We start from the raw sequence: 14,796 nt of genomic DNA, 5'->3' as shown, positions 1-14,796 counted from the left end.
TTACAATCTGAATAGAAAGCGTAAACATTATTAGCGAAGGGTAAAAAAAAAACGTCTTTTCAAGCTAGTGTTAGGTTAACAGGTATTTAAACTTGTTTAGCATCTGTTTATGCTTGTAAAATCTGACAAGCCTGATTTTCTTCTCCTGCTATTCTAACGCCCTCTCCTGTTTCTATGGTGCAATTACAACATTTATAAATTAAAGGAAGATTACAGTATTACATTAAGGAGAAATGACACTATTCTCCTGATGAAGCATTTAGTGAATTATTTTTGTTTGTCAGGATTTTTAGGGGGGTGTAGCCTTTATTATATAGGCTAGGAAAGAGGAAATGTGGGGAGCAGAGAGTGGGGGGAAAACATGCACCTAATGATCGGCAGACCGGGAGTCAAACCTGCGATCAGTGGGTCGAGGACTGCAGCCTCTGTACGCGGGGCGCCCGCTCCACCAACTGAGCCAAACCAGCGCCCCGGTTTGTCAGGATTTTATGGCTGAATTGTTGTCGAAGCTTTGGGCAACTGAGTTCAAGGCATGTTTTTATTGTGTCTCAACAGATGAAGAAGGTCAAATTGGCAATCCAACCTGGAAGACATTTAATAACCTTTAAAATAGCATTTAATGGGACAAAAACTAAAAATATATACTGTGTATTGAGCAGCTATACATCAAGCAAACTTTGCATATACAAAAAAACATAAATGGAACCAAACAGAGTTTTCCCTTGATATTAGATCTATCTTACATTGACTTTGGTTCAAACAGCAGCACTACTCAGAAGAAACTATACAGAAATCTGTGCTTTGTATAAATTATCCTTTTATTTCAAAATTCCTGTGAGCTTTCCCCGACAGCATCACACCATCAGCAGGTCAGCAGGGGGAGGCTTTAAAGGGATCTGGCCTAGAGTGAACCTTTTAGCCTTGAACTGACTCAGTTCCTCTGGAGTAAGTTCACTCTCTGTTGAAAACAGACTGTCCGATGCTCCGCTGGCAGACCCGGCTCCTGCTGCAGGTGGAGCAGGCTGACCAAAACCACTGCTGCTGCCTCCTGCTGCTGGTGCTGCAGCTGGTGCTGCAGACCCGAAACCGCTCCCGAATCCTCCCCCCGTGCTGGCTGTTGAGGAGAAACTGAACCCGGAGGCAGAGCCGAATCCCGAAGTGGGTGCTGGTGTGCTTGTAGTTTGATTGGAGAAGGAGAAAGAAGAAGCTGAAACAGCAGAGGGGGCTGGCGCGGAGGAACCAAACCCAGAGGGAGGCTGCGTGGGGGCTGGTAAGGCACTGCCAAAACCTGTGGAGGATGATGGTGCAGCTGAGGAACCGAATCCACCACTGGGAGCAGCGAAGCTGAAGGTGCTGGCCTGGGCTGGTGCTGCAGCCCCAAAACCTACAGGATCAGAAAGATTTGAACTTAAAACAGGGGCAATAGCCAGTACAGGTTTTATTATCTGATCGGCTTCAGACAGGACAAAAAAAGCTACACGTTATTTTAATCCACAAACTTCAAATCAGATGCATTCATGTTCTTGACTTCACAGCAGTAAGACATTTGATTAGAGTCTTTAACATTAGATGTAGTAAAATCATCTGCTCCAGCACTATATTCACAGGAGAATGGGATATTTTTCAGCACTTTTCTTGCTTGGAAAGCGATTCAAACACTCACATCTGTCAATTAAAGTGGCAGTAAGCAACATCAACATTCCAATGGAAAAAACCTTCCACACCTCTGTATTACTCGGCTAAGCCCCTCCCACCAAATGATGCACCAAACATGCACGCGCATTTTGCAACTGGTGTGTGCCGTGCAGCTGTTGTGCCGTGCAGCTGTTGTGCGGTGCGTCACTCTGCAGCACTGAGAAAAGGATACTACTAAAGTTCTCATTATAGTTATGATTCTTGTTGTGGACCACCTTTTTACCTCTAGGTGTTGGAGCTTAGTGCTACCGTTAGCTGTTACCGTAAGAGCTACTGTTACCTGTCAAGAAAGAACAGGGCAACCTCTGCATCGCTTCGCTCAACAGCCCCTTACACTCCCATTCTCTGAGCCCTTTTTATTTAGGGCTCTCTTTGTAGCTTTTTTTTTATCCTCCAAGGTCTTCCTTTTTTTTGCTTCTTTAGCAGTACATGCCGTTGTCAGCAAAGGAGGTACGGGAAATTTACCAAGTTGCCATAGCTCCTGACTGACACAACCAATGCGTGCCCGCTGCTGACACAAGTCACGTAAAAGCTGGATGAAACTAGTTCGTACAGAGTTGCTGTGATTGGTTGTAACATGGAAAGCTAACCCTGATTGGTTGTTTGATTCAGACCGGACACATTTTTTAACAATTGTCAAAAAGTGTGTCTTTCCATGAAGATGGATACGCAGCTACGCACAAGAGCGTGACTTTATGGATATTTGAAGACCTCCAGACACACCCTGCATCAGAGAGAGGTTGGTGTCGTTCTTGGGCCACGTTGAGCTCTGTCCAGGGTCTTTGGTCTTCTGACATCACCAGAATGTGCGTTCAATGCCGAAAACAGTATAATGATGTAAGGGGATGGGGCAAAAGCTTGTGTCTACTACTGTCATATCAACAACTCAATTTGACTGCATTTGAGTAAATAAATGTATTTAATGGGGAGTGGGAGCCCTATTACACACACTATTTACCTGCAGGAAAAACACTGCGCCATTGAGTTTAGACCAGGTTTCTGTTGGTCAATTGCCTTCTGCTGAACACATCTAATTGTGAGACCAACAAAAACATGGGAACACGGATCGGTGCAATTACATTTGCTACTCACAAAACAAGGACGGGTGTGGGTGTAAAAAAAAGACAACCGCGTCAGACGGAAACTAGCAATGACACATACACTGCCCAGTGCGCAGCTTTGTGCTGGATGTTAGATGGAACCCTTTAACTTTTACAAAGAAGCAGTAATTTATCTTACCTTTGCTTCCAAAGCCAGAAGCAGAGGATCCAAATCCAGTCGCCGTCCCTGAATCAAAGCCACTTGAAGATGCCTGAGGTGCTGGGTTGTTTAACTCTGCAAGCTGCAAGCCAGTAAATTCAGAGAATATTATGACATGTTTAGTGAATTCACAGGAGTACTATACAGTCCCTGTGTGTGTGTTTGTGTCTCACCAAAGCTGTGCGAGTGGCTGGATTCATAACTTTCAGCTCCTGGACTCTGCTTCTCCACTGGTTGAGCAACTGATTGACACCATTAACCTAAACACATGGAACAGGAGTTTGTAAGACTCTAACACATTAACACAGAGTTAAGAGCCTATAGAAGTTCTTTTTGGCATAAAGAGAAAAATTAGGAATGACATTTATGAAACTTACATAGCTCTGCAGGTCTCCTGAAGCTCTTGTGGAGTAATACTCCAGCCTGAGCTCTTCAGGAGAGAGATCAGTGAAACCTGTACACAAGAAATATAACATTATCCGGGGCTGGTGGGTAAATAATTGGTATTATAAATGGGTTTTTTTTTTACAAGTGACGTTGTGACGATAACAGCAATCATGTCATTTAATGTACTGATGATACAGACCAGATAAAGATGCTTTGGCGTTCGAGTAACAGGAGAAGCCCCACTGCCCTGAACTCTCCCAAATGTCCATGTCCATCTGAATGATCTCCCTGCGTGACCGAGGGAAAGACATCACATGAATTAATCCCTTTAAATAACAGTAATTATAATTGCCACACAAACAAGCAAACTCACAGTTTTTTGTCATCATCTTCATCCCCAGCCGCCACCTGCTGCCCTCCTCCTCCGTCTCGCCTGTCAAAGGTGCTTGGTGTACCAAGCGATGAAAATCTGTTTTGATTCGAGAAGCTGAATTCTGAGGCCTTCGCATTGTCTCTTCTCCCTCCACCGCCTGATCGGCCCCAGTCATTCCCTCCTCCTCCTCCTCCTCCTCCTCCTCCTCCACCTCCACCTCCCCCTTGGCCCCAGTCATCACTTCCTTTAGAGGAGAAGGATGAAGGCTGGATATATCCTCCTTTTTGCTGGGAAGGATTCACCCAAACTCTGTTTCCAAACCCTGAAACCAAAATACACACCATCATAAGATGTCTGTGAAATAGCAGTTTTTCAAAGTTAAAGGCACGATATCAATTCCACTACAGGGGAGACTTGATGTTCTCTGCAATTAATTTCTCTGTAATGCTCGTTTATCGTGTCCACTTTTTAGTACTGATTTTGCTACAGCACTTCTTTGAATACTACTCTTGTTCACAAACTAGCTCTTTTAAAGCAGACATCACAAAACGTAAGGACACTGGACAGGTTTGCAGACTAACGATGTTAAAACAAATTAATTTCACTATCCTATGTTCAGACATACTTAAGCTAAATCTAATGCAGTCTTATACACCTGGCTAAATAAAATAAATCCTTCCTTCATTAATGTTATTATTTGTTTACGGAGATCTCTTCTCACCTACAGGGTCATTTTTGAGGATGGATTTTGTTGTGCTGTTCTACTTATGACATTTCTCAGCAAGTTAGATGTCTAACTTTAATTGTTATTGGTTACTCGAGATTAAGAACAAAGATAATATCAAATGAAATGCTTCAATCGACAAACTTTAAACACTGGCTAACACTGGGTCCACAACGGCTGCGAACCGAAAGTAAACAAACTACCATAATATCAAAACAATATAAAACGAAAGTGAATTCTACGAAGTATAAGTTAAGCTATATGTCTTTCTCCTGGCCGTTACCTCCACCTCCTCCTCTCGGCTGTTGTGGAGCAGAAGAGCGGTTGTAGTTGTTGTTATTATATCCACCACCACCACCACCACCTCCTCCTCCTCCTCCACCTCCACCTCCTCGGTTTCCTCCCCTCGGGTGCTCATTCCAACATTTGTCGCCGTAACGACAACGGCCCTGGAGGAAAAAGTTGCACACTGTCATTTTCACAGGATGTTACTTGAGTAAAATGCAACGTTTACTCTCTAAACTCCTAAATATCACCGGCGGCGCCCGAGAAGTTTCCCTGCGACTAACGATAACGCACGAGATGGTGTCGCAGGGATTTTACGTCACCGGCTAAAACTGTTAAAAGCAGGGACAACAGTACCCTCGCGTGGCAGTTGAGTTAATTACAGGAACTCGGGCGGTTCAGGTCACAGCTGGTTTGAATTATTTCATATCCATTCTGTTATTCTTCTGTTGGCCACAATGTTTTAGCAGGAATTTAGTTTCATCTGATTATACAGTGCTAAACATCAGAGGTCAAACTTCCCTCCACAGAAGGTATGATATGTGACATTTTATGTTTCATATGCTTGCTGCCTGTATGCCTGATATACAATGCTAACGTAGTTACCTTCTGTGGTAATCGTTTTATTTAGACCAAATATAAAAAAGTCAGACCAAATATATTTCTATTTCTACTAATATTTATCGTGCTGCAAAATTTGTGCATGTTTGGCAATTTAGTAAATATAAATAAACATTTAATTAAAAGGCCCTGCTGCACTTTCTCTCAGGTGTTGGCAATTATTCTGGCTAATTACACTTCTTAAATAAGGCAGAGAAATTCTGTACGTTTTTGTTGTCATATGATTAAGTACATCTATTCTTATATATATACCATGTGACTGACATAAAACTAAAATGATTTAAGTTTTAAAAGTATATTTTAAAACATTAGCCTTTACAGGGTAATGCAGAGACACTTTAAAGATTGAAGATAGAGCAATAGCTCAAATGTATTTTTTGCAAATATCTTTAATATTCTGACATATTTATAAATGACTAATTTTTCCAAACCCTAACATGACATGCACAGTGAAATCGGAACCAAACTGGTGCCTGAGTACATAATTAAAAGCAATGGTGTAGGTTGTACACTAACTGGTGCAGCAAACTGATTTGTCATGGTTTCCAAACACATACACGCACTGTACTGAGAACAGGTCTTCAGTCAAGATTGACCATAAAAACACCCTGAACATAGATGAGTATGGTTTATTTTGTATGACAGCATTACCATGATGAACTTCTGACAACAACACATGATAATGGTTACATTAAGTACATCGTACAAATGTTGTCTGGGACCAAATACGTTACATGAATATAGAACAGGTTCATGCAATATAGAAAAAGCTTTGCTTGTCATTTCTGCAAGATAAATAACACTTTGACAGAGCAATGACACAGATAAATAATAGAAATGTTTTTCAAAACATATGACTTAATAATACAGTAAAATATGTATTTTTTTCAAACCACAATAAATAAGAATGTTAACTGAAAGTAAGGTAAGGACATGTAAAAGGTAGCTTTATAAAACATTGTAGCATGTACAAAAAATCTAAACATCAATACTGCATTTTATTTTTTTGTAGTAAAGGCCAATATTTCAGGGAATGCTAAAAATAAATTTTTCCTAATAAATAAATAGAAAATGATTCATAGCTTTTCATCAGACGTAGCAGCGACAAGATGCAGCATCATTAACAAAAAATCTGGCAAGTGCAGGTGTGAAATCTAACTTTTAGCATACATAATATATATATGTATAAATGTTTGTTTTTTTGTACAGTTGGCATGCATTACATTGAACATTTTTCACTGAAAAAATGTGTTGATAAACAAAGCAAATTGTCAATGGGAGCTCAAAATGAATAAATAAAGATGACGAAACCGAACTTACACAAAAACCATTATAATGTGTAGGACAGATCTATCTAAGGTGCCTGATAAAGTACAAAACTTCTTCATGGCCTACAAGCAATATAAGAGAGACACATCTTTGAAACATGTCAGAGCTGCACCAATGAACAAAGCTTCATCACATAAAATATATACATTTCTCTTTTTTGTATAAAAATATGAATGTAATGTATATGTGTGTTTGCTAAGTAATAAAAATATATGCAATAATGACAATATTTGTTGGATACAAAATCAATACCAAAAGGATAAAGATTGTACGCAAAAAACTCTAATAAGCTTAGTCCAATAAATGTAAAGAAAGAAATGGACAGAAAGTACACATGCAAACACCTCTCCTACTTCACCCCTTTGCACAGCAAGGACAATCCCTGTACGCTGAGACGGAGGACCACTGGGAGAACTCCTTGGCTTCCCGCCTCCATCCACAGCCGGTCTGCGTCTCTCCTCAGGGTCACACTGGTGGAGCTGAGCAGCTGTTCAGCCTGTTGGAAGGCCTGGTTGTCCTGCAGCAGGAGCGGAAGACACTGGGTGGAGAGAGGCTCGCTGCTGTCCTTTAACCTGCACATCTGGTGAGATGGATAGACAGATGGATAGACTTTTAAAGAGATATACACCTCTTTGTTGCACAGTCATGGGGTTAAAGGTGCAAATCATAGTTTTAATTTTGAGTAATTTAATTTTTGGTGCTTTAATCCCATGAAGGCGTAAGAATTTTAACACTTCTCTCATGTATATGCATTTATTATGAAGCTACAGCCTGCTAGCTTAGAGTAGCATAGCCTAAAAGTCTCAGAAAAGGTTGCTGTTTGTTTATGTTTTTGTAGCCTAAATGGTAAAACAAACGAAACATGTTTTAATAAAGTATCTTAAGAGGTGCTGATTGGTTGTTACCTTCGGACAGGCTAGCTGTTTCCCACTCTATGCTAAGCTAAGCTAACTGGCTCTAGTGCACATACATAAGGGGTCTAAATCAACTAAGCAGTTTTCCTAAATGTCACACTATTATATATATCTCTATATAGGCCTATATATATATATCAAAATGTGATTATTCAATGCAAAAATCTTTTTTTTTATAATGTTCTCAAATTTGCGACATGTTTTTTATCATTTCAAATAAGCAATATTTTGTAAAGATGTAGATGAACTGACCAGTGTGTCGAAGGCCTCCAGAAAATCAGGAGAGGTCTCACTCAAGATGCTCAGAGTTTTATCAGGCAGCTCTAAGAAAACAGAGAACACACCAAGTTGAGCATGTAGAAAACCATTTTCATGAATGTTATCTTGAAACTATGGGGGGAATGTTTGCAGTAGGGGTCTTCACAGGTCCACTGGAACCCTACGACCTGGGACCCGAACCACAACCCTGGGCTCTGGGCCTGATCAACATTATGTGTAATACCCAAGTGGATCCGGAAAGACCCGGCCGTGATTAGAAAGAGCTGGTCATGATGAAAGTGCTGCGTGTGTGTGTGTGTGACGGTAGAGAAAATGCAAGGAAAGTGCAGCGTTGGCCACAAGGTGGCACTAATGACCAGGCTGAGCGAGTGCGCCAGCTGCTTTTGCTCAGGTCAGACTCGGACAACACAGATCATAGAGTAATTGTTATCATTGTTCAAAAGGACAAATAGGCAAATTATCTTTATTATGCTCGATGCAACAAAACAGCAATGTTGCTTCTAATCGAGCCGCACATTTGTCATCTGTCTGCGTGACAGCAAATGGACTTTTAATCTGAAAGAACGAGTGGATTAGCATTGCTGTTTTTATGAACACCACATGGGTAACAGAAAACCCCTGATGCGTTTTATGAACTTTCTTGATGGAGGATGGATCATATGCACGACCAGGCACAGGGCAGAAGGCTACGCCACGTTAAAAAGTTGTTAATAGCAATCAGCTGTGAAATGGGTGCTGATCGGGTCTGTTTCGACATTTCTCTGTTCTGCTTGGGTCTGGGTCCCAGCTTTCAAATAACTGATGGGTTCGGTTCGTGTCGTACATTTCCGGGTGTCTCTGGGTTCGGGCACCACATTTAGGACCCGTGAAGACCTCTAGTTTGCAGCTGTCTTCAGTCTGTGGTTTATCTCCTCACCTTCCAAGGCACTGACCAGCAGGTGAGTGGCATTAAGGCGAGCCCCCTGGCTGTCCTCAGTGCAACTGTCCAGTACGGCTGACCATGATTCCAGCTCCTCGTGACCGGTCATATCGCGTGTTTCACCGTTACACAAATCCTCCAGCTGATTGAGAGAAGGGGGAGTGGAGAGAACAGAAAATGACTAGTGTCAAAGAGGATGAGCTCAAACTTACAAGTCATACGTAAGTCATGATGTAATTGTCTCACTCACCGCACACTGCAGATATGACAGAGCCCCTCTGTCCCTCAGAGTCTCTTTGAGTCTCTGGAACAAGGCAGCTCGAGTAGACTGGGGGAGCTCCCCCAAAGAGGAAATGTCCATCTCGTGTGAGCCTGCACGACAGAAAGAGATACTGCATCAGACTTTACAACAACATACATAATGTGGCTGGTATCAGCTTCAGTCGTACACCTTTGATATGTTGGATGCGTTGCCATTTGATTGATATAGTTTAGAGGAAACTAGCCTTGTTTTAAGAATTATGATCAATTAACAAGCGCAGGTTTGGGCTCATAAATTCTGAACTGAGAGACAAACAAAATTCAACGTATTATTGCAAAACTTGTGTTCTATATAGACATCTAAATAGCAGTTTGTTTTCATATCGTTCACTGTTTCCCAACACAGACTTGCCCAATTATTGTAATTCCTGAATTCAATTATGCAATAAGGATTTTTTTTAATGCTGACAATGCTGCAACAATGATGTAATAAATATAAATGAAACGCACTCATAGTCATACGTCTGACTCATGCTGCACAGCGTTTTTCCTGAACAAAGCCCTACCCCTCCCAGGGTTGAGTAAACATAAAAAATCTCACTATGTTTATTTTGAAGCAGAACCACGTTCAGATGCAGATGAGGTAACTTCACATTTTAAAAGTTACACAATTAGAGAATTGTGTGACTGTTGCTGGGGTTTGCCCCGTTTGACTGTCTAGGCTTTACTTTTCATGTGGTTAGTTGGATAAGCTTATACTATCACTCCTATTGGAAATCTGACTATATAAAATGAAACGTTTAGCAGAATGATACGATAATATACATTTTATATCACAGTATAAAGCGATATACTACATCTGCAGAGACACTAGGTCACGCTTTTATTACCTGCAGGATCGGTTTACTGTAATGCTCTACTTTCTGGTCCCTAAAAATAATATTTCACAACTACAGCTGCTCCAAAACTCAGCTGCACGAATGCTGCCAAAGACCAGAAAGAGAGCGCACATCACACCGGTTTTAAAGTCTCTGCATTGGCTATTTATTTAGCAGATTTGCTTCTAACTTATGAGCCTGTGAGAACCCCACTTTGTGCCAAAAGTCAGAACCAAAACCTACACTGAGGCATCTTTTAATCATCACGGCCCCCGCCTGTGGGAACAGCCTGCCTGAAGAGCTGAGGGCAGCACAGAGTGTCAACTCTTTTAGAAGCAAAATAAAGACCTACCTTTTTAGTCTGGCTATTAACTGAATTTAACTTTATTTATTTTTTTATCTTTTGTATCTCGGTCTTCTTAGTGATTCATATATATTCATTTAGTGTGTTATTATCTTATTCAGTGTTTTATTAGGCTACTTTACTCAAGTTTTATTTTTCTGGATTATTATTCATTTAATTATTTAGTGTTTTATTATTTTATTCTGGTGTATTTATTGTTTCATTTATGTTCTCCATTTTTTGCTATTTTGAGTCTTAACATTTTAATCAAACCTCCAGTGTTTCCTCATTATGAAGTCATGATTGTGTTTCCTCAGTTCCTGTTTTTATTGAGCTTTCTGTTTACAACCTTGTGTATGAATTGGGGGGTGGGGATGCTGATTGATTGTATTTTGTTTTTATTTATTTTCTGTCTATGTAAGGCACTTTGTGCTGTATTTTAGATGTTTGTCCTATACAAGTAAAGTCTGATTGATTGATCTTTTACTTTTACTGAGAGATAAATATACATCACTGCACAGCATTCGAACTTAGTAATGTCATAAGTATAAAAGGTAAATTGACTTTTTTTTTTTAAGATTATTTTTTGGCTTTTTGCCTTTATTCATAGGACAGCCGAAGAGAGACAGGAAATGTGGGGAGCAGAGAGTGGGGGATGACATGCACCAAATGGATCGGCAGACAGGGAGTTGAACCTGCGATCAGTGCGACGAGGACTGTAGCCTCTATACATGGGGCGCCTGCTCTACCAACCAAGCCAAACCAGCGCCCCTTGAATCTATTTTTTTAGCTGCTGAGGCCAGTCAGCCTAACTGTAGTACTTTTGAACAGATATTACTCTGACGGCATTGTGGTTTCAATTAAATGCTGCATCCATTGTTCTGGAACAAAGGGAACTTACCGCGGTTCCATCATTTCTTTATTGTGTTTCACTTCCTCACAAAGACAAAAAGAAAAACAGGCAGTTTCATTAATGGGAAACATTATTTCCCATTAATAAAAACTGTCCTGATTTGCATGAAGGGATAAATGGACACAAACCATTTTGCGATGCACCTGAAGGTACCGTCTCTGGAACCTGCTTCCCATTGCAGTTGCCATCCACTGTGTGCACTGTGTTGTCTGCCTCAATGCCTCCTATTGTTCCAGGCCGGAGGCATATGTCTAAAAATACACAAAACAGAGGAGGAAACGCAGGTTAAAAGATGCTATCACTTCTCTAGTCCAAGCGCTTGTTTTTATGGACATTTATGCTTTGTCCATATTTCAATACAGTTTTTATTGCAGTATATTTAAGATGCAAAGCTGCAACATAGCAGGTTTTTGAGGGGGATTTGGTTGTATTTGACATCAATGAAAACAACCCCAAATGGAGAAGTGACATTTTCATTAACACTTTTCTTTCTAGACATGTATTTTTACCATGCATATAACAAAGTTTTCCTCTCTGTAACAACATACACACACAATAAAACACACACATGCACACTCACCATATTGTCCGTTTTTTTTGATCTCCAGCTCCAGGACGCTGTATGCGATGACTGTACCAGAGGGGATCTCCAAGGACACATCACTGTCTGCCTCGATGTTGTTACTGTCCTTCACACAAAGCTGGAAACACACACACATCGGATTCAAAGTGAGTGAAATAACATCTGATGTTAATATAGAATTTAAACAACAGTCGATTTATTGAACAGAAGACAAATCAATCAATCTAAACAATCTCATTAGAAGAATTAATAACAAAATTAATACAGAGATCGGTGCAGCAAACCAGTTAGGTTTGCATGTTTAAGCCCACCCACACCCACCTGAAAAGAGCTCCCCAGCATGCCCACGAGGCCGAGCACCCCCTGAAAGGTGCACTGCTCCTTTTTGGTGTGGGTGATGGAGCACAAGTTGGTGGTGAAGATCCGCTGCTTCACCACTGCCAGCACCTCGGCCCGCTTCTCCAGCTGCTGCACGAGCACGTGCCGCATGTCCACCTTCCTGATGCACAGAGGGAAACTGGCTGTTAATCTACAACAGCATGGTAGTATATGTATGTAGCATCGAATACATTTTAAGTCGTCTATTGGTGCATTCAAAGGAAAAGGTGATTAGTAACAGTAACATGGACAGAGGTGGCTGAGGTGTCAAATGTCAGTTGTCTAACTACACTTAGAGTATAACAGTATAAAAGGAATAATTTAACACCTGTTGCTGGAGTCTTGCAGCAGCTTCTTCACATCCAGTTCCTCTTTCTTCAACTGGCCAAAACACGACTGGAGCTTAGAGGACCCTCGCCCCTCCAATGTCATGCTGACAGAGCCGGCCTCGGTGTCCAGCTTCCCAAAGAGTTTGTCCCCCAACGTCTCCTTGTAGGACACGAAATCATCCTCAGACACTCCTGAAATCACATTATTGTTAGCATGAATACAGGACGAATGTATGTGGCTTTATGCACTGTGAAAATATCTATCTGTGTCTTGCAAAAAAAGCTGAAATGGACATTTCTTCACACAGACATTTTGTAAGTGCACAGCTACATACCAGGCCTAAGCACCTCGTGGCCCTGCAACAAGTCGCCGAGGGTGAAATCTGTCGGTTGGTACTTTGGCCTTTGCCAGAACCAGATGCGGTTGCGTTTGATGACCAGCGCCATGGGAGCTAGCTTGTGTGAGTCATTCACTCGGGACACGTGGATGAGGCTCCCTTCAGGGTCAATCTGACGGACGAAGTTGGCTGTGGCTTTGGAAAACATGGCTTCAGCAGATGAGGGCTGCAGACAGCTGCAAAAGAGAGACATTTAAGCATTTAATTTGACTTTATAATCGCTCAGGGTGATTTCCAATCAAGATTAGGTATTCTCCCCAGTTTTACCCTTGTGTAAGTCCCGTGTGGTTTGGGTGTTTGTGAGTACTATGTAAACCCACACTCCTCTCGAGTCCTGCAGCCGACGGTTAGCAGTGACTCACAGGGCATAAAGGAAGTCCCCCTTTACGTTGTCAATATTGCATGGCCACAAACACACATGCATATACACACACACAAACACACACACCCTGGCTCATTAATCCTGCCGGCTCAGTTTTCATAGCTTAAATATTTAAAGTAATCAGGCGTAAAAGGGGATTTGTGCTGTGAGGAAAGAGAGAGGAAAGAATGGAAGAAAGTTTGATCTGAGTCCATGTTGGTTTGAGGAATGTTAAAACAAATAAGAGCAGCGTTGGCAGGAGGACAGGGAAAGAGGTCCGCTAGGGTGAATACCAAGAGACAGCGAAGACCAATGGAGCTTTTACTCTTGATGCAATCAAGAACGCCACCGGGTTTCCATAAACACAAGCTCCCCCCTGGCCCTGACATAGTTTCAGTCTGAATGAGAGTTTTCAGTTGAGTCATTTGATCTGAATTATTGAAGTTGGGATTACATCAGTGGGAACTGTCCTAACGCTTAACCCAGAACTCAACAACAAAAGCTGAAACGTACTGTTTCTTTATCTAACTGAATGCTTCTTTATTTTAGTGTGATTTAACAGGGGGTTACCAGAAAGTGAACAATAATTTACAATAGAAAAAAAACTTGAACTTTCGAGAAAAAAAATATAAAAATGGTTAAAAGTGGCACCTGGATATGTGTAAGCAAATGTATAATGGTTATGTGACTGTAAATACAAAGTATAATGGTTCCTTAAATAAAGTCAGTAGCCAACCAACAGTATCCACAAAATGCCTACTATATATACACTACCAGTCAAAGGTTTGGACACACCTTCCCATTCACTTGTATGAGAAAATGTGTCCAAACTTTTGACTGGTAGTCTATGTGTATTTATAAAATGTATAATAATAGACTACCATTTCTCATAAAACCCTCTGCCAAAATAAAAAACGTAGGCCTAATTAAGAAAATGTCACTCCCACGACATTCCTGCCGCGTGTAAACAGAAAGTTATACACAACCTAACACACACACACACACACACTTGCACGTGTGCCAGCGCGCGTGTCTATTTCCCGGCAGCCCACTATTTCTAATGTATCCAGGCTGCATTGGCTGAGAGAAGCGCGCGCGCACAGTAAAGTGCACGAGCCGTAGGAACGAATGACTCGGATTATTAATGGAAAATCAACGAAAACAAGCGGAAAACATTTTTTCCCCCCAAAAAAGTACAAAAAAGCATTTAAATAGATTTGTCAAGTAGACTGGAGTAAAAATAGAGTCCTTTTAAGAGTTTTCTGACACTCAAAATGATTGATAAACACTCCATTGTAAGTTGTTTCTTACCTGAAATTAGCTTTAAAACAAGTCTGTAGCTTCAGATCTCAGCGTCGTTACTTGCACAGGTCCGGTTGTCACTTCTGGAATGTCACCGATGTTTTTCTGAGAAAAGTGTCCAAACACGCCCCAAAATAGCCCTCCGGTTGGATCACGGACGCCTTCCTTGCAGTGTTAGGACTAAATGAATATGTCCCGTTAGATAACGCGGCGGAAATAGTAAAATCACTTTCTAATAGCTGCTGTGTTCGGTCAGAGCTGTGG

General features: G+C 41.2%; 2 protein-coding genes across 2 annotated transcripts; both read right to left on the bottom strand.

Annotated features, from left to right (window-relative positions):
- Window positions 1–537: 537 nt before the first annotated feature.
- Window positions 538–5,008, bottom strand: nup42 (nucleoporin 42). Its single transcript, XM_069681756.1, has 7 exons — window positions 4,723–5,008; window positions 3,716–4,037; window positions 3,542–3,630; window positions 3,333–3,409; window positions 3,129–3,215; window positions 2,935–3,037; window positions 538–1,384 (listed from the first exon to the last, which is right to left on the bottom strand). The coding sequence occupies exons 1-7, from the start codon at window positions 4,913–4,915 to the stop codon at window positions 855–857; spliced, it is 1,401 nt and encodes a 466-aa protein (XP_069537857.1). The 5' UTR covers window positions 4,916–5,008; the 3' UTR covers window positions 538–854.
- Window positions 5,009–5,953: 945 nt separating this feature from the next.
- On the bottom strand, window positions 5,954–14,796 carry LOC138609055 (gasdermin-E-like). Its single transcript, XM_069681660.1, has 10 exons — window positions 14,542–14,796; window positions 12,807–13,045; window positions 12,471–12,663; window positions 12,086–12,263; window positions 11,762–11,882; window positions 11,310–11,432; window positions 9,037–9,158; window positions 8,784–8,928; window positions 7,841–7,911; window positions 5,954–7,254 (listed from the first exon to the last, which is right to left on the bottom strand). Exons 2-10 carry the CDS (start codon window positions 13,015–13,017, stop codon window positions 7,024–7,026), a joined length of 1,395 nt encoding a protein of 464 aa, XP_069537761.1. The 5' UTR covers window positions 13,018–13,045; window positions 14,542–14,796; the 3' UTR covers window positions 5,954–7,023.

The sequence above is a fragment of the Semicossyphus pulcher genome, unplaced genomic scaffold (assembly GCF_022749685.1).
Source record: "Semicossyphus pulcher isolate SPU_LCO1_2020_fin unplaced genomic scaffold, fSemPul1.0.p SCAF_5, whole genome shotgun sequence".
Taxonomy (NCBI): domain Eukaryota; kingdom Metazoa; phylum Chordata; class Actinopteri; order Labriformes; family Labridae; genus Semicossyphus; species Semicossyphus pulcher.
The sequence above is the reverse complement of the archived record's forward strand: the minus strand, read 5'-3'. Positions and strand labels throughout refer to the sequence as shown.

Coding starts and splice junctions, on each gene's coding strand:
- nup42 (XM_069681756.1), bottom strand. CDS start 4,915: ATGACAGTGTGCAACTTTTTCCTCCAGGGCCGTTGTCGTTACGGCGAC. Junction 4,038..4,722: donor GCCGAGAGGAGGAGGTGGAG/GTAACGGCCAGG, acceptor TTTTGGTTTCAG/GGTTTGGAAACAGAGTTTGG. Junction 3,410..3,541: donor CGCCAAAGCATCTTTATCTG/GTCTGTATCATC, acceptor TCTTGTGTACAG/GTTTCACTGATCTCTCTCCT.
- LOC138609055 (XM_069681660.1), bottom strand. CDS start 13,017: ATGTTTTCCAAAGCCACAGCCAACTTCGTCCGTCAGATTGACCCTGAA. Junction 12,264..12,470: donor CTGCAAGACTCCAGCAACAG/GTGTTAAATTAT, acceptor TCTGTGCATCAG/GAAGGTGGACATGCGGCACG. Junction 11,883..12,085: donor TGCTGGGGAGCTCTTTTCAG/GTGGGTGTGGGT, acceptor GTGTGTTTCCAG/CTTTGTGTGAAGGACAGTAA.